Source organism: Kwoniella bestiolae, chromosome 1 (genome assembly GCF_000512585.2).
Source record: "Kwoniella bestiolae CBS 10118 chromosome 1, complete sequence".
Lineage (NCBI taxonomy): Eukaryota > Fungi > Basidiomycota > Tremellomycetes > Tremellales > Cryptococcaceae > Kwoniella > Kwoniella bestiolae.
The window spans coordinates 3,735,842-3,754,109 of record NC_089241.1 but is presented as its reverse complement, the minus strand read 5'-3'; the positions used below and the strand labels follow the sequence as shown (position 1 = coordinate 3,754,109).

The window sequence follows — 18,268 nt, the reverse complement described above, 5'->3', positions numbered from 1 at the left end:
TGCGCATGCGGTACCGACGGCTCGGCATAGATTGTCGATTCGGTAACTTGCATCGTATCCTGGGACAGAAGCAAGAGCCACAGGGTGAGTAGGACCAACCTCATTGACAACGACAGCTTCAAGATCATATTCAGCTTGGTTGGCTAAATCAGATCCGAAAGCGAGATCGGCAAAGGCAGAGAGAGCTTGGATGAGTCGATCAGGTCGGAAGAGCTTGATGATCGTCATGCGTCGAGCAGCAACGAAGAGACCTGAACATCATCAGCATTTGTCGTAATGTTATCAACTCACCTTCCGCTTCGGTCCAAGGCCAGGGTACCGATTTCTCAGGTGTAACTGAGATGGAGAACTCCTTCCATCTCTCAGTATTCGCTTCGAAATCCTGCTCCAAAACCTTGGCCATCTCTGGTCCCACCGAGCTATCCAAGCTTCTCCTCTGTTCCGCAGTTAATCTCAATTCAGCTTGCGATCCTCCACTCGGCGTTTCCAGCACCGCATCAAGCTCGTCTAGCACTGCTTCATCGGTATCACTCCTGAGTCTGAGTTTAGCTAAAGAAATGGCCAACACGAGGTAATCGGTGTGAAGGAGTGACCGTGAAGTTCGTTGGAAGGCAACAAGGAAAAGATCCTGAAGTAAGATGGCTTTCCTAGAGTGTAGGTCGGTAATACCTTTGAGATTAGGATTTTGCAAGAGGATATAATCGAAGATTTCCAAGAAGTAATCAAGAGAGAATTGGTAGAAGTGATTGATTGTAGCGAGCTGTTCGAGGGTAAAGTAAATGCCACTACAAGCTTGAGCAAGTGGTAGATATTCTCCTGTAACAGCTTCCACTTCTCGCATGACCACTTCGGTATCCTCAACTTTCCTTGTGACTTCGGCTGCCTCCCTCTTGAGCACTTCTAACGTTTCGATCACCTTATCGTCGTCCAAAATACTTCCAGAAGACTCATTGAGAGCTTGCAGTAGAGATCGTTCGAGATGTCGTAGTCGTAGTCTGAATTCACCTTGGAGTTTCATCAGGTCCGTTCTCTTCTGATCTATCTCAGGCCTCTCTACCTTGAGAACCTTATCCAAAGCTTGAGTCTGTAAACTACTTCTAGTCATTGTGAAATTGACGAAAGTGACTCTACTGCAGATATCAGGTGAAAATTCGACCGAAGGATCCCGTGTAGATAGGAACATGGTGAAAGCAGGAGAGAAATCGATATCTTGATTACCAATTCGAATGAGCACTCGACCACCGGTACGACGTAATTCTCGATTGAGAACTGAGTTGAGGATAGGATCAAGGTTCTCGACATCTTGAATAAGTAAGGGATTACCAAATCGTAAAGCACTTTCGAGGTTCTTGAGGAAAGCCTCATCCAAGAAACTGGTAACAGTGATCTTCCTATTTTTGTACTCATTTTGTAAGAAAGCAGCAGCTTGACCGGTAGGATCGACGATGAGAGGGTATCGGTTGTATCTCTTGAGCATGACAGCATTTTCGACGCAGAGGTTATCGGCGGGAAGTGCGTTGGCTTGCCAACCGAGTCTTTCGTCCGCTGTTGATAGGAATTCGGACAGCGCTACATCGGTCTTGAAGTGTATACCAGCTTCGGAAAGATGGTCCATCCATTCTCTTCGCATGATTTCTCGGTAATGTTGATCGAAGAAACCACTGTATGCGAGGAAAGCGGCAGAGATCAAGACATCTCCTACGATAGTTCCCATCTCAGTTTCGAACGTCTTACTTCCAGCATCCCATCGTTCTTGTTCTGACGATAAACTCTTTAGCAAAGTCATACTTCGGTCGACCTTGCTTTGCACTCTATCCATCTCACTCTTGATCGACTGAGTTTCACTGATCAGCAAGGCGTATTCTTCCTTGTATCGAGCAATGGACGCTTCCAGTTCGGCTACAGTATCAGTAACGATCTGAGCTTGTTTCTTGGTGTTTTCAGCTTGCTGTTCGAGCGATGCAACCTCTTGTCTGAGCGGAGCAACTTTATCGAGGATTTCGGAGAATCGCACTTGAGCTATAACCCATTGTACGAGCGGACCACAGGCTCTACTTGCTCGATTGACAGTCTCGAAGTTGAAAGCCGGTTTATTCATATAATCCCTCATCATCTTATCTCTAACACCCTTAGTCATCTTCTTAGTATCGAAGTTTTGAATACTCGAGATGAAGTCATCTCTCCTGATGATAGCTTGAACAGTCCTCCAACTATCAATCTGATGACCAAGGACGGAACAAGCAGATTCCATAGCAAGTTTGACAGCTTCAGGAGGGTTGGCCATTGATCGTACTTCGGACAAATGCTGTTTCTTGATATTACCGACTGCTGCCAAAGCTTCCAATACGGCAGGTTCAGCTTGAGCGAGGTCTTCCTTGACAATTTCTTGACGTTGTTGGATATACTCATCTTGCTGAACCAACGCAGCTTGGATCTCGATCGAAGCAGCTTTCTTCGCTTCAGCTTCTTGTTGATCCGTTACCATCTGTCTAAGCTTTTGATTCGCTTCGGCATTCTTAGCTTCCAGCTGTGAGCTCTTGGCAGCAAGACTATGACGAAGATCTTCAACCTGATTGACAGTATCTCGAAGCTTGTCGAGACCAACGTTGAGATGTCTTTGCTGTTCTTCAAGTTCTTCTCTCTTCTCATTGAATAAGCGAACATAATGATTGATGCTGCAAACCAGTCAGCTCATGCCTCACACCTGTAGATACGGTACTCACAAATCAAGGAAATGTCTCGGAGTGATATGATTGTATTTCCCTTGTCTCTTTGCCAATTTGCTAGTAACGCTTTGCATTGACTGGTGGACATAAACCATAGCATTGATAATAGCTTGTCGATGTGAAGGAGGCATTGGCAGATCTCGATAAGCGATTGGGAATGGCGCAGCAGGAGTATAAGTTGACATATCGAGATCGAGCGTTTGAGTAAATTCGAGACCGACTTGATATAAGGCTTGATCAGACCAATCACCGAACCAATCAAGTACACATCTGTTGAATAGCGCAGGGGAAGTAGCAGCTCTGGAGGCTAGACCATTCGCCGGGGGGTTCATGGTGAATACGACGTGTAGATTTCTCGCGACTTGTTGAGTAAACCATCTGTATAGTTCTTCATGTGAGTCGAGCATAAGGCCATCTCGCTGAGAACCTTCTTTACAAGCTGTCATGAGAGCAGCATGTTCGTCGCCTTCGAAAAGACCGGGTACCTCGGCATTGGCAAGTAAGGTGTTCATCCTCTCTAGGAAACCAGAATCAAGGACGTTCGATTCGTCCATGATGAAACAGATCTTCTCGCCTTTACAACCCGCTCTTCGCAGAACGGTTCGAAGGTCTTCATCGAAATCAGCACCAGTGTATTTGTTAGATACCTTGATCTGGTAGATGCTGAGACCGTTCATCCAAGCGACAAACCTAGACAATGTGGTCTAAATAAAAGGTCATAGTCAGCTTTACTCCGAGCAGGAAACGGACACTCAACTGACCTTTCCTCCACCACTAACACCAATAAGCAACAGATGACCTTGGATCTGCCTGAACACTCGATCGATCCTAAGTACATGATCCAAAACATCATTGAACAATACAAGCTGGACATCCAATTCTTCTTCATGGAACACCCGTAATCTAGCTTTGGTATATTCTCTGAGCTGTTCTCGGTTGACCGGGATATGGTTTCTTGAGGTCCAGTTGGAGAATAAGATAGGTCTGGCGAGAGCCTCTTTCTGGTCGATGGTAGGGAAATGTTGAGAAGCAGTAGTATCGATCTTCTCATCCGTCCAAGCTTTCTCATCTTCAGCTACCAGTCTATCTTGGAACAGACGTAATGCTTCATGAGCCCATACTCTCACTAATCCTTCCACAGATAAAGTTTCAAGCGGTTTGATAGCTTCGTATATACCTCTAGACCATCTCGTAAGTTCTCGAGGAGAATAGATATAATGAGCTTGAATATCTGCTGTAAATCGTTTCTGAGAAGCTAGATAGAAGTCCACCATAGCATCTGTAAGAGCATCCGAATGACCACGAAGGGTAGGGACAACCTTGAGTAGCGCTCTGTTGAAAGTTCCGTAGATCTGTTTGAGGGAGATCTCTCCAGGATAATCGACCATGACGACGGGTGCATGTCGCATGAATCGATGACTGAGGGGTACTCGACCAGGATCGGTAGGAGGGTTACAAGCTCCGACGAACTGAATTCGTTCCATCTTGACCCATGCTAGATCGGATGTCCTCCAGAAACCATTGCATTCCATGAGCTGTCTAAGGAAGGATATCACCCTTTGAGTACCATATTTGTCGGTAGCGGGCAAATTGATCTCGTCGCAGAACACCACAAGCCATCGACCAATCTGCTGAGGAGCGAGAACAACTCCGTTGGGAGTCTTTCGGTATTCGCAATATTGTTCGAAAGTTTTGAGGATAAGTTCAGGGGTTGTAGCACTGGAAAAGTTGAGACCGACTACCTCGAGATCTGGAAGTTTCCGCAAAGCACTGAATAAAGTCATAGTCTTACCCGAACCTGGAGGACCACAGAGGATAAGTGGTTTATGTTCGGCGAGCCAACTGTACAGTACTTCTTCGTGTCGTACAGTATCGATGGTTGGGATGACAACATCGGCAGAGGTGATCGCATGAGTTTCGACTTCCACCGTGGGTACTCTAGATTGCCAAGCGACCCAAGAGGAAGACGCAACATCGACATCGTAGTCGATCAAGGAAGCGCCAGGACCTAAAACGGGTGTTTCGATACCTGATTCTCTTCGTAGATGTTCTCCTAATTTCGCACGAACGTCCAATTTGGCATCTCCGACAAAGGACCAAACAATGTTGAGCAGTAATCTCCGAGTGACGTAAGCTTCCACCTTCTCAGCAGCAAGAGGGAAATCGGCGTGTCGAGCGTTATATTCAAGCACGTTTCGGACGGTAGCTTTGAGAAGGGAGAAAAGGGTGTTGAGCGCTCGGATGGGAGTGAAGTCCATGATATGCTGGCATTTTTCGGCGAAATCTAAAGCTGAATTGACTAGTCCGTTTGGCCCGAAATGGGATTCAAGTAAATTGACGATGTGCTTTTGAGATTCAAGTTGACCCCTTGAAGCGGCATTGGCATGTCCACCAGCAATGAAATCCGGAGCTTCATCATCTTCAGCGCCGATAGGTGTGGAAGCCAAGATGTCAAGGTGATGTCGACAAATCATTGCAGTATCGATGACTTCCTCGCTGAACCAGATCATACCACATCGACTGACAGTGGCAAGAGTGGCATACCGAAGATGTTCGACTTCAAACATGACCCGTACGTTAGGTGGCAAGTTCAGACGTTCACCATTGGGCAAAGTAAGCAGTTTGTTATCGTCCAATACACTGATTCAGGCTCTCAGCTTCTCGTATCCAGCCTATTCAATCAAGAAAAGCTTACCTGTTCAAGTTCTCAACCCATTCCGGATCGACGTCCCCATCAAAGATGATCCAGTGTCTCTTCGTATTTTCACCTCTGACGTTGTCCACGATCTTCCTGAGAATATGCGTGAAAAGACCATCATTCCATTCTCTGGTAGTCGGATCGAGTGTACCATATAACGCTTCCTTGTCAATAGCTTTGGGATCAATCACATAAGGAGTTCCCTCAACACCATCAAGCCTTTCCAGGGCGCTAAGAAGGACCTGCCAAGCTTGAGTCTTACCCGAACCAGAAGGACCAACCATCATGAGACCATGAGAGATGTTCTGGATCTGGTACAGTTGTACGACCTTCTCGATCCATGCAGGTCCAGCAACGAGTTGACGTTCCTTACATACTTCCGAGATCTTGACTTTGAGAGCATCAAGATCCACAGGTGCGTATTCAACTCCAGGGAAGACATCCTCAAGCAGTCTGTACAGATCATCAGCGAAATCAATGACCGAGGATGCGGAATGGACTTACGCTTTCAGCAGGGGAACATCTTCGGCGACCAGCTTAGGCACAATAGTCTCAGTAACACTCTGAATCATTATCTGTTGCTCGGCAATTTGATCCGTCTGATCTTGCGTATCCCTTCCTTTCAAATATCTGTCCCTCTTCAGTATACCAGCACTAGCCAGTACAGCTTTGAGCGCACGAAGACCGAAGTCATAATGAGGTTGAGCAGAGAGCTGTTCCGCACAGAGGTTGAAGAATGGTACGACTTTCGAAGCGAGGTTTTCTGCAGTTCTGAACCCCTTCGAGAACAGTAATACTTGCGCAATGAGTTCCTGATCAGGTCTAGTCATGGACATACTTCTAAACAGCTTCTTCAAATTATCAGGCAAGTTTGATCGACCAGCATATCCAGGGTTCATGGTGATGAAGATACCTGTTCTAGTGTTGATCTTCAATTTCTTGCCGACAAGCTCGACCTCAGCGTTCGGGTTGGTAGCAGCTTGAGCGAGACCTTGTTGGATACTTTGTACCTGTTGAGAAACAGCCGAAAGGATCCTTTCTTCCAGTCGATTGAACTCATCGAAACATCCCCATGCGCCAACTTGGCAAAGACCAATGAAGATTCTACCCATAGCTTGGAAATCGAATGTTTCGTCACAACAGAAGACAAGAACGAATCTTCCAAGTTGGACACCAAGGGATTTGACGGATTCAGTCTTACCAGTACCGGCAGGACCGAACGGGGATCCACCAAGCTGATTGTCCAGAGCTTGAGTGAGAGTGAGGTAACATCGGTCGGTCAAAGGTGTTTGGACAAGTCGATCAGGGATACCAAGATATTCGTATCCGTATGGGAAGACAGCATCGGCCATACGAATCTCCAATCGAAGAAGGGGATCATCGATATTTTCGTTGAGGTAGAATCGCATGTGGTATAACCAATCGAAGCTCGTATTGCTTCTGACTCCAGAGTTGATAAGCGATCTGATGACGTCTCGCTGGTGCACGAGCTCGGTGATCAGGTGCTCGCATTTCCTTCTTTGTAGTACAGCGATATCTTGTAATACAGTGTCGGCGAGTAGGTCGAGCGTTTTCGACACAAGAGACAGAACTCCTGTCAATCCAGCAGTCGAAATAGACGATTCGACTAGATTGGTCCAAGCTACTTGAACAGCAAGTACCAACAATTGAGCAGGATATGAGTCGATCCAAGCCAAAAGATCGGAAAGGGAGAGATCTGAATCCACTTTGAAGAAAGCCTGAAGTTCCGATACAGCTTGAGATAGGAGATGAGCAAGAGACAGTCGCATTTCCGATTCAACTTTGGCAAGCCAGTCGTTGATCTTAGCGTAATCTTTGAGTACAATAGGAGCCCGGAAGAGGACTTCTTCGCCTTCCCTAGACGAGAATCCAAGTAGCTGAGTTTCGTCCTCATCCAATTGGAGAGTTGAGATACCAGCAAACATCTTCTTGAGGTGCTTCATGATACGTCTAATATCTTTACTATTACCAATGATTTCCAGTAAATCTTCATCACCGACAAAGTAGAATCGAGGGAAGGACGATCGTTCTTTCTCCAGGTATTCTCCAAGAGCTTTTTGAATCTTGGTGAGCAAATCTGCTAACCGCTCGAGGTTTTTCTGGATACCAGGGATGTTTAGGACATCAAGGACGAAAGGCGATTTGTTGACTCTTTTCATGACAGTCAGGAATTCGGAATTGATGTTCTGGAAACGAGCGCTTTCAACGGGTAAGAGATGCTTGATGTCCGCACTCCCCGAGAAGATACCTTCGAGGTAAACCCATTGTCTTTGGACATCTATCCAAACATCAAAAAGGACATGAATCCGATTAAGCTTCTCCTCCCATGCAGCGGCGTCTTCCTCGAATACTCTATAGTAGGGAGACATTCGCATGGCTGTGAGGGAGTTGAGGTGTTCTCCACACTTGTTGAACAAGTCATCCCATCCTCTAATCAATCTACACTTGTTCTGGTAGTTGATCAGGTCGAGGGAGTATGACGTCCAAGTCTCTCTAACTTGTTTGAGGAACTCTTCTAAAGCCATTTCACCCTGAGCTTGAACAACGACTTCTTTGATCAGTGCTTCGTTCCTCTTGATATCGAGATCGTAGACTTGACCTAGGGTCATGCTGTACTTCTCGTCAGCGCTGGTCCTCTTCATGAGACACCGTCAACAGTGACTCACGTTGTAGCCTGGGTAGAAGGCATTCTCAAAGCCTTATACAACTTTGACCAGTGTCTTTCCCTCAGAGCCTCGGACTTCAATTCACCAATCAAGATATTCGATTTTAACAGACCCCTAATCGTTTCCTGGACATATTCGAACGCAGCATACTGTCGCATTCTACTCGGCATATCTCTTGTGGAGGACAAGATACCATCGAGCTCTTGACGGAGTTTACGAGGCTGAACCGCCGTCCAGAGGGTTTCTCGTAATTGGGCTAGTCTTCCCCAGATTCCTGAAAGAGCAGTCCAAACAGCTTTAAGATCTCTTAATTCTTCAGTGACAGGTTGTAGTCTATCATCCTTGGTATGCTCCAGATCAAGAGCTTCTTTGGCTCGACAGACAAGATCGTACTCTTCGATCAATCTTGTAAGTCTACCTTCGAATACGTTGAGAGTGTTGATAGCTGTTTCAGCTTTGATACTACCTTGAAGAGGTCTGTACACGGCATATCAGCTCCCGCTATCACCACTAGAATCGACTGCCGAGCTGACTCACTTGTTTGCCTCCCACTCCGTTACAAAGTCTGCAATTCTTCCATCGATCACTTTATCCTCGGCTACGATCTTCAGTTGGAGACCAGCTGCAACCGGCATGCAGAATGTCAGAACGATCGCAACACATGATAATCAAGCTGGAGAAATCTTACTCACCAACTTGCTCTTTGATAGAGTCATCTTTCCTCTTCAAGATATCCGTAAAAGCGCTCCATTCACCTTGCATCTGATCAACATAGAGCCAATCGTTGGGGAAAGAGTATCTCTGCCTTTCCAGTGTCTTTTGACCGGAGTTGAATTCCTCAATTTCAGGTCCCCACTTGGCCACCTTCCTCTTGAGATCCTGAACGAAAGTGATAAAAGCAACAGCTTGAGCAGTGGATGAGCCTTCGATCGCGAGAGTTTCAAGATCCGTTCGGGCCTTTAATATCGCTGAATAGGTTTCTTTGATAGTTGATCCAAGTTTTGTACCATATCGGGTAAGAAGCTCTCTCTGCCAAGAATCATATTTTGCATTGACCTTGCTTTGAGCATTGGCATAATCAATCACACATACTCCAAATTCCTTCTTGGTATCGGTGGTATCGAAGGTAGTTCGGGCTTGTCGAATATCAGAGATGAGTTGACCCCAATCTGCTAGAGAGTCGCCGAGTCGACTGTAGACAGATTCCGCTTCTAGATCCCAGAGAGATTGGAATTGTAGCCATTTGTCGACATAGGCGCTGACGGTTTGTACCTTATCTTCGATGAGAGCCAAAGGTTTCTCAAGGGTACCGTCGTCGAAAGAGGTGAGTAAACCGACGTAAGACGTTTCTTCTACTCCAGCTTCGTCGACTTGGAGGCTGATTTCGTATCGAGAACTTCGGATGCGGTTGAGGTTACATACCACGCCTTTACATTACGCCAACTCAGCTCACGACACAACTGGGATTTGTCTTGAATACTCACCTAAAGCATCTTGGAATTGCCCTAGCCATTCTTGTCTAGCTAACTCAATAGGTGGATCAAGGTATATGACTTGATTTCGGATTCTGATTTCATGAACGAGCGGTTCGATGTGTACCTCCGATTTACTCGCTTTAGTGCCTGAACCCTCCTGATCACCATTGGGCAAGTTTGATTCTTCTTCTCTTCCAAATTCTTCGCACCAAGAATCAATCGCTTGAACCAATCTTTCTCTCAAGACTTTATCGATTCTTTCGTTGAGGGTGATGACCCAAGCATCGAGGTTGCTATAATTTTCCAAATTGAGATGGTCGATCGTCTTCTGAATCTGGCTTAGAAGGTTTGAGAAAGCCTCTTCGGTGAAGTCGCAAGTGGACAACTCGTCGACGATTCGGGTAATGTCAGTCGAGATCTCGATAAGAGCGTTGGTCTTATCTTGAAGTAAGGATATAACCGAAGCAAATTCTCGGACAAAGAGGAAGTGTCGACTTTCTCGGCCATCGGCAGCTCCGCCTGGGAGATACCGTTGGCCTTCATATGCGTTGACCAGGTGATCCCATTGCATTTTGATACCTATACACATGCATCAGCCATTTTCTCATACCAATCGACACTTGCACAGACACCCACCTCGCTCGATCATTTGTTGAGCATGGGATCGATAACTAGCAAGCAATATAGCAACATCTTCGTTTCTCTCAATCAGGTCCAGTGTTTGGGTGTACGTTCTGACGGATTCCATTAAGCTGACAGCATGAGGATAAACTCGTTTGGCATCCTTGGCCTTGTGACTGATAGTCAAAGGTACAGGGAACCCAAGCCAGATGAGCGCTCTAACTTCCTTGAAGAGAGCGATGACTTGGGGATCAAATTGAACGACCAATTGAAGTTGACCTTGAGCATTGGTGGCAGTCGCTCGAGTTCTAATGACATCGAATAATCTACCGGTGATGGTGAGGTTTCCTCTTTTGGTTATATCACCGATCCAAGCATCATACAGCGGCCTAGTATCCAATTTTGCTCGGAAAGAAGCACTTTCAACTTGAAGCTTATGACCTTCGGCGTAACTTTCCCATCCTTTACCTAGGACATCTTCTACCCTTTTCATGTACGTGAGAAGTTGTCTTTCGATCTGTCTCGCCCAGATGATAGCACTAGATACCGAAGGGAAGTCTCGCATCTGTGACATATGGTATGCTTGGGAATTCCGATAGTTCTCGGTAAACTTTTGTCGTAGTTGTCGGATATCTTCTTTGACAGATTCGATCAGACGTGTTTGGTATTCTTGGATAGCACCTCGAATTTTAGGTCTGACGAAGAGGGTGTTGAATTTGGAGAACACTCTGAACATTTCTTGAGCGTTTCTGGCGGTGGCCAATTTATCCCTCAACCTCGAGATGATCTGATTTTCGATTCGAGCTACTCTATCGTTGTAGGCGGTTTCGGCAGTGTACCAGATTTCCGATCCCTCAGACGATACATCGAGCACATCAACGTTCTTGACGCTTTCGTAACTCAATCTCACTTCTTCTTCCATGTCGATATCGAAAGGAGCGTCATTGCCAAGACCGCTGAACGTCCTAGTGGAGGAAGTCATGACTCGTAGTTGCTCATGCGAACGTCTGAAGCCTCGGAGATAGGTGGCTCGCTCTTGGAGCTTGGCATGAGCAGGGTTGATCTTGATTGAGATGAATTTTTCAGCTCGTTTACGAGACACTAGGCATTGTTAAGTTAGCGGATAGTTTAGAAAGCGATGTGTGGGTTTAGAAGTCATCTCACCTTCTCTAGCAACATTGGTGAAATCCTTCATATTCTCATCCCAAGTTGCGAAGACATCAGCTGTCATAGCCATGACTTCTTCGAATTTGGCGTAGTCCATGTACATGAGTCGCTGACTGCCGAGTACCTTGAGGAGCTGATCATTGAAATCGGAAGATATAGCTTCAACGAGAGGCAGAGTTCGTCGAATGGGATAAGGACTGACATGAGATGTTAGCTTGAGTTCGATTGGTGGAATCAAGCTAACTTACGAGAGCTTCAGTTTCTTGTTGATATGCCCGAAAATAAGGTAGATGGCTTCTTGTATCTTCTCAAGGTCCGTAGCTGCCAAAAGCTCGTCAAGTGGGAAATCCTTCATGAGGATATTGTGTTTATGTACTAAGATCCCGAGTCAGTTGAGTCTCTTGCCACCGGGAAAAGATGCAACTCACCAATGTCCGTGGCTTCTTTCAACCCAGTATCAGCCAAGAAACTAACGGTCGCATGAAATCGTTTGGCATGTTTCAGAACATCCATTGCTAATCCCACCTCCTCGCCTCTAAGCTGAGCTTCGATGTTCTCCAAAGCGTGTTCCATTGACAACCAAAAGTTAATCTCTTGAGAAGCTGTACCTGACGAAACATCTCTTGATAATTTAGTGACAGATTGTATCTCCTTGATCCATGAATTCACATCGGCTTGGAGCTTGTTGAGGAAGGCTGGATCGGAAAGAAGTGAGGATGGTTCGACGGCATCGACTGACACTCTCGTCCCGTTTGCGTGACACTGTAATCGTATATGAGCTTGATGGCAGGTAGTAGAGAGAGCACACAAAACTCACCTGGGCAACGGCTTTTCTAATAGCAGGATGGACCCCCAATCTAGCTTCTGGAATCTCTACGTTCTGCTTCAAATGCAACAAGCTCAATTCTAATTCCGCAAATTTCTTCTTGGTGACCGGAATACCCATTGAAGCTTCTCCCGATTGGTTCTTCTTGCTCGACTGATTCTCGGTCAAGCTCGACTTGGACGATACATAGGAGTCGAACCATGGTGCTACACCCCAGTGCACCAGACTATGTAGCCCATCGTATGGAGTAGCTTGATTGGTAGGTGTGGTCACTGCCGTAGACGCTCCTGAGGGTGATTCGTCATTTACCAAAGAAGGTACTGCGGCGGCGGAGGCGGAGGAGGATAATTGGAGGAAATGTAATTGTGTTCCCATGGGGTTGAGAGAATCTAAGGTGGGCGAGATTTTGATCAAAGCGAGTGTGGAGATGCAATTGGGGGAATGAGGTGGAGTAGGTGGGAGATGGAGTCGATATGTGATCCTAGCGATGGGTGTGTCTGAAAAGGCGAGTTAAGAACAATTGTCAGAAGCGTATACTGGTGGAGAGACGAAGAAGCAGCTAAAGCGTACCATCCTCATCGACGTCGAGGTATCTCTCTTTGGTGATGTACACCACTTGACAACCAGGATCAGTAGCGAACCGTACAGTCTTCTCATCAAAGCTCGGATCTTCGAATAAACTATCCTCGATTTCTTGCTTTGTAGCGGACATGACTGCAGTTTCATAACACAGATGCAATGTCAGTGCCATGCACCCAGATTCATACTGCATAAGCGGATATGTCTGGCTTACCTGGGAGAAGGAGAGACTCCAAGTATGTCCTGAAGACGCTGACATCGAAATCCAAAGCAGCATTCCCACTTCCCCCTCCATCAGTTGGAGGAAGGGGTGTTCCTATCCCATCTTCGACAGCCGACGTGGCCATCTTTCTTCTTCTATCCCTGTAGAGTTGAGGAAGAGACGGTGGATAGTGATGGGTATGTCAATGTGGGATAGGTATCTATGCTTAGAGAAAGGTCAAAAGTCAAAAGTCAGAGTCAGCGCTATGATCATCAACTACACGACCCCCTTTCTTGACTTTACGCGTCGGTGCGGAGGGTGAAGTGTCACGTGACACAATCTCATTAACCTGTATCCCGAGTACTCTGCCCATCTACAGACGTTGAAGAGGTGTTAGCAAGTATAATGGCTTCACTTGAATGAAAGGAGAACGAAACGATCAGGTCCCAACGCGACCCGGGGACCAGGGCCAATACTATGCGGAATGGTATCAAGAAAGGATTGTTAGCGCATCGCGGAGGGTTATCAAGGCATCAACAAAGAAAGAAAGCAGAGATCAACATGTATTCTTAAATCAATAATCCCAATTCGAACAGCCTTTGGTATACGATATTGTGTATTTTGCATTTCAGTGATCATAAACATCCTTAAGCCGTGGTCACACTGTCTGACAATCAATTGAGGAATGATGCTATATTCAACCTTAATTTGACGGCTGATCGTGGAAGGTGCACTCAATACCCACCGTGCTCTCTCTCATGCTCATTCATGATATCTCACTTCAGAGTAAAAGCACACAAACATGGGGAATGACTGTCTACCAGACAGACATGCCTACCGTCCTTCCCAGGGAATGGTGACTTGCAGTTGAGTTCCCCCAATCCGCCTATATATGATGAGAAAAGATATGGCTAGTTTCGGGATGGCTTTTCGTGTTACGCAATAGTAAATCTACAGACTTCTAATTCCTTTGAATTGGAAAAATACAGATTAAGAAGCTTATACGATGCACATCCGGATTAGTGAAGCAACTGGAGAATGGAAGTCCAAGTTTCCTCGTACGGGCTGAGCCAGCGGCAATATTCACGGTGCACGTCAGACTTGGTATAGTACATGTACTGGTGGATCATCCATTCATCCATTGCATTTCATGGAATAGTCCCACAGAAGATGTCTGTAATTATAAATTTAGGGATGTGCGATGATACGTATGCCTCAGACCGATCGGGGACGAGAGCTGCTTGCAAACTGACAGGTTCTGACTTGAGGGGTGTCTCTAATATACATTAAACGCAGTTTCTTTCCTGCGTAATCGTATTCCAGTCTGATGAGCGACTGTCGTACTCTGAGCAGTAAGAGCGCGGTCGCTACCATTTGAGCATCACCTTCTTCAGCCATACTTCCAATATAAGCTGATTCTCCTTCGGTAGGCGAGCTCCAACTGAGCAGTGAGGTCGTATGTTTCCATTTGGCTTTGTATTTGGGATCAAGATAATCGTGGGGATCACGCTCAAGTTCAGGCGTTGCAGTGTCCATACCCTGTCCAGGTATAGTGGATGACGATGAATTATGTCGATATTGAGATTGCGGTCCTATTTCGGGTATTTTGCGCTTGAGTGTATAAGGTGGATTGATCCTGATGAATGCCTTTGACGTGAAGTCGCAAGCATGACGACCGAAGCCACAGTCGGATCCATCATCACTTTGATAACGTCGATCTTCTGAAATGCCGAATCATAGCGAGGTCTCTCGACATCGTCGGGTGGATGTTCGAATTGTGACATTTCAGCAGGGACGTCCGGATTGAATTTTGGAGTGAGCTGTAGATCTGTTTGAGAAGGCAGGGACGAGCTGTCAGTGATGGGAGGCTGGCTGAAGAAGGCAGCGTTGCGTTGAGCAGTATGAATGGAGAGTTCAGTGTAAGGCAAGTAGCTTGGGATAAGCTGGGAAGATAGATGAATCGTTTGCAGATACATTCAAACGACCGCGAGTTGGCTACTACAGTACTACTCGTATGTCATACCGTATTTAAGGTTAATCTTATATGGCGCACTCGTATCTGCTGATCAAGGGCACGACATCACCTGTGGTCTGTATCTTGTATATGATTGATACTGTGATTACATGTATACAACTCATTTCTCACTATCGAATTGTCGGACCAAAGACAAAGAGTAGTTACACTGGATCTTTCGAACACAACACCATTTAACCTTACGTCAAGGTATCCACCTCGATCTCGGCCGTTAGTCTCCTTTCCGGGGCGGTGTAAGGTTATTAACCGTTTCTCTGTTCTTGGCATTTCCATTTCGGGGTTGATCACCTGACATTACTCGTACATTACATTCCTCGCTCCATGCTTTGCATGGTACTATAAATAAGATTATCTCATTTCGATGGCGCATCAATCCTCCTATCTTCGATACATATAACACTGCACATATCAAACGAATCATCAGGATATCAGACATACAATTCATCAGACAGAGTACCCATTCAGCATGTATGAAGTAAGTCAATCCTTTGCTTCTCCCACTTCCCACTTCCCACTTGCCAGGCTGATAGACCACCTCGCTCCGGTAGGATCCAACAGGACGGATGTACCAAGCCTCCGATGGCAAATGGTACCCCACAAGCTCGTTGTCAAAACAGCAACGAAAGGACCAACAGGCATAGTGAGTGACTGTAGTTCCCTGTCCCATATACTGTGAAGCATCGGATGGCTCGCAACTACGTTATATACTGGTACTAAAATTGCTCAAGGGTAAAAGCTGATGATACGTTGTACAAACACAGCGGCCAACAACCACCCATGGACCCATCCTCTCAACCAATTTACGTAGATCAGAAAGGTGGTGGTGGCGAGGGAAAGAATAAAGCTGCTAAAGCGGGGATGTTCGGTATGTCCCTTATCGTCTTTATTTGGTAACTCACAAAACCGAATGGGCATTTTCCTCTAATCGAACCACTATCGCCCTGTCGTTCATAAGGTGTATTGACTGATATTTGTGTTGTTAGGTATGTGTTGCGGGACAGTCTCGGCGCTGGGTGTTGGATCGTGTTTCTACTAGAACGTATAGGCAACAAATTGTACATAAGAGAAATCATTGTAATACCGGATAAGGGGTATAGTTCTATTGTATGCCATTACTGAAATACAAGTATAATATCGTATGTAATGTATCTATGGTAGTTTGTCTTAGTTGTCAAATGGTATAATGATGGGCGAATGTAACAATCATATGATATTCAACACGAGATATACAGGGATCAAAAGCACCTTGTTAGCCCGAACTATAATCTTACCTATACTCGCTCATCTTCTGCCCAACACTCTTAAATTAACACGTATGTCCACAAACCCATATACACACTGAGTTGCATATTCGCATATACAATAGTTTCTTATAATTGATAATACAAGGTCCAAATTCTCCCGCACTCAAAGTGTCAATGTCAGAATTGCAAGATCTTAATCTCTCCCCACCATCACTCACTTCGCCCTACTCCTCGTGTTTCTCGTCTGACTCGCCTCACTCCCCCTCGACCTCTTCCTACTCTCCTCCCCTCCATTCGTAGAAGCAGACGAAGCCACCTCGCCCTCCTCCGGACCGACCTCACCATCTTCCAGCGACCCCGATCCTAACCCAGTATGTAACGCAGCAGGAGTAGTCGAACTTCTCAGATTAGATGGTCTGGAAGGTAATCCATTGGAATTGGAGTTTTGTCTTGTCAATTTAACTCCGCCTGAGATGGGTTTGGAGGGGTTGGGGCGGGTAGGTAACATGTGGCCTGATGAGGGGGGTTTCAGGTTACCATTCCCACTGGGAGGAGCGGATGATCTGTTTGGTGCTGAGACTGTTGATTGCTGTCTATTCGTGTTGGTGGAAGTAGAAGTGGAAGAAGAAGGTTGGAACTCTAGTGCTGATAGGTTCAATTTTGATGAGGTCGAAGTGGGATTCGACGAAGCGGATGGATCAATATCCATCCTGTTCTCATCGGCTATTTCTTCTGAGGGGTTGGTAATGGTAGGAAGGGAGGAAGTAGGTTCAACAGGTAATTTTAGGTTCCTGCATTCGTCGATCAACTTGATGATCTCGTTGAATTTCTCGTATCGCATTTGAGTGGTTGAGAGATATAGGGAGTGTGATTCGGTGTGTTCTCTCAAGGAGTTGGTGAGCGATTCGATTTGACTAGAATATCATCGAGTCAGTTCATATCCGCTTTCACTGGGATGATTGATAGTTTTTGAGATAGATGATTTCCGTGTAAATACGGTATGTTGCAAAACACACTGGCTGTGCAGATGAAAGAATACTCACTCATCAAGTTCTTTCCTGCTCTTCCCTCTACCCTGTATACGTTTCACAATCTCATCGCATTTCAGTTGATGTTCTCTCAATTTCCGCTTGTTCGCTAATTCCTCTTTCTCCTGTATCAACCGAAGTTTGAGCTGTTCAGCCTTAGATACTGTGAGATAAAAGATGCAATATAAGCTCAAAGATATCAAGTGTGTAAGATAAGGCGAGAACCCACCAGTCTCCCTAGTCTGCCGCTTATAGCACTCCGTCTGCCTATCCAAATTATCTATCGATCCCAATATCCTCTCTATCCCTATCCTCCATTTGAGCAGTTCCATCCGTATCAACTCTCTTTCAAGCTCCACATCGTCTTTGCTCAGATCTGTTGATTTCGATAGGAGTGGTAATCTGTTTAACCTTCTGATGAGTGGTTTGAGGTCTCGGTCGGAGTGAGTTATCCGGTATCGGTTTAGTGCATCTATGCAATAAGAAGTGTTAGCTGAAGCTTTGAAAGAGAGAGAGGGGAGGATCCAAGTTACCTTCTTTGAATGGTGCTGATGACATTTTGTTGCGGAGGTTGGTGTTGATTGTCTTCTGCCTGATGGTCTTAATGATCTGTCTCTACAAGTGTGTATGCTGATGCTATATTATGTTGTACTATAGCTGTGGGGCAGATTGGATTCCATTGATTGTCTGGACTCGAGTAATGTTGATCTATAACTAATTACCTGTGACACATATCACGCAGTCTTTGATCCTATCTTCGCCGGTATCAGGTTAACAGGAGACAGATCGGAATCAACAGGTAATCTGTATATTATGTAATATGTGATATCCTCATCACTTGGCCATGACGTGGTATTTTAGCTTGTTTGGATGAAACACGTTGATTCCCTGATAAACTGGTCCAAGCGCTGTTCTTGAGGATTGCCACGCGACGCATTGTTCCCTCTATATTTTTCAATTTTTTTGGAAAGCAGGTTGGT

The 18,268-nt window shown here is 45.7% G+C and overlaps 3 protein-coding genes across 3 annotated transcripts; 1 reads left to right on the top strand and 2 right to left on the bottom strand.

Annotated features, from left to right (window-relative positions):
* Positions 1 to 14,196: 14,196 nt before the first annotated feature.
* Positions 14,197 to 14,765, bottom strand: I302_101411 (uncharacterized protein; the record flags this gene model as incomplete). Its single annotated transcript, XM_019186796.1, has 2 exons — positions 14,197 to 14,628; positions 14,685 to 14,765. The coding sequence occupies 2 exons, from the start codon at positions 14,763 to 14,765 to the stop codon at positions 14,197 to 14,199; spliced, it is 513 nt and encodes a 170-aa protein (XP_019049674.1).
* A 717-nt stretch (positions 14,766 to 15,482) lies between these two features.
* Positions 15,483 to 16,052, top strand: I302_101410 (uncharacterized protein; the record flags this gene model as incomplete). Its single annotated transcript, XM_019186795.1, has 4 exons — positions 15,483 to 15,491; positions 15,565 to 15,656; positions 15,778 to 15,881; positions 16,000 to 16,052. 4 exons carry the CDS (start codon positions 15,483 to 15,485, stop codon positions 16,050 to 16,052), a joined length of 258 nt encoding a protein of 85 aa, XP_019049673.1.
* Positions 16,053 to 16,474: 422 nt separating this feature from the next.
* Positions 16,475 to 17,846, bottom strand: I302_101409 (uncharacterized protein; the record flags this gene model as incomplete). The annotated part of the gene is made up of 4 exons (XM_019186794.1): positions 16,475 to 17,174; positions 17,304 to 17,451; positions 17,518 to 17,760; positions 17,822 to 17,846. The coding sequence occupies 4 exons, from the start codon at positions 17,844 to 17,846 to the stop codon at positions 16,475 to 16,477; spliced, it is 1,116 nt and encodes a 371-aa protein (XP_019049672.1).
* Between the last annotated feature and the right edge of the window lie 422 nt (positions 17,847 to 18,268).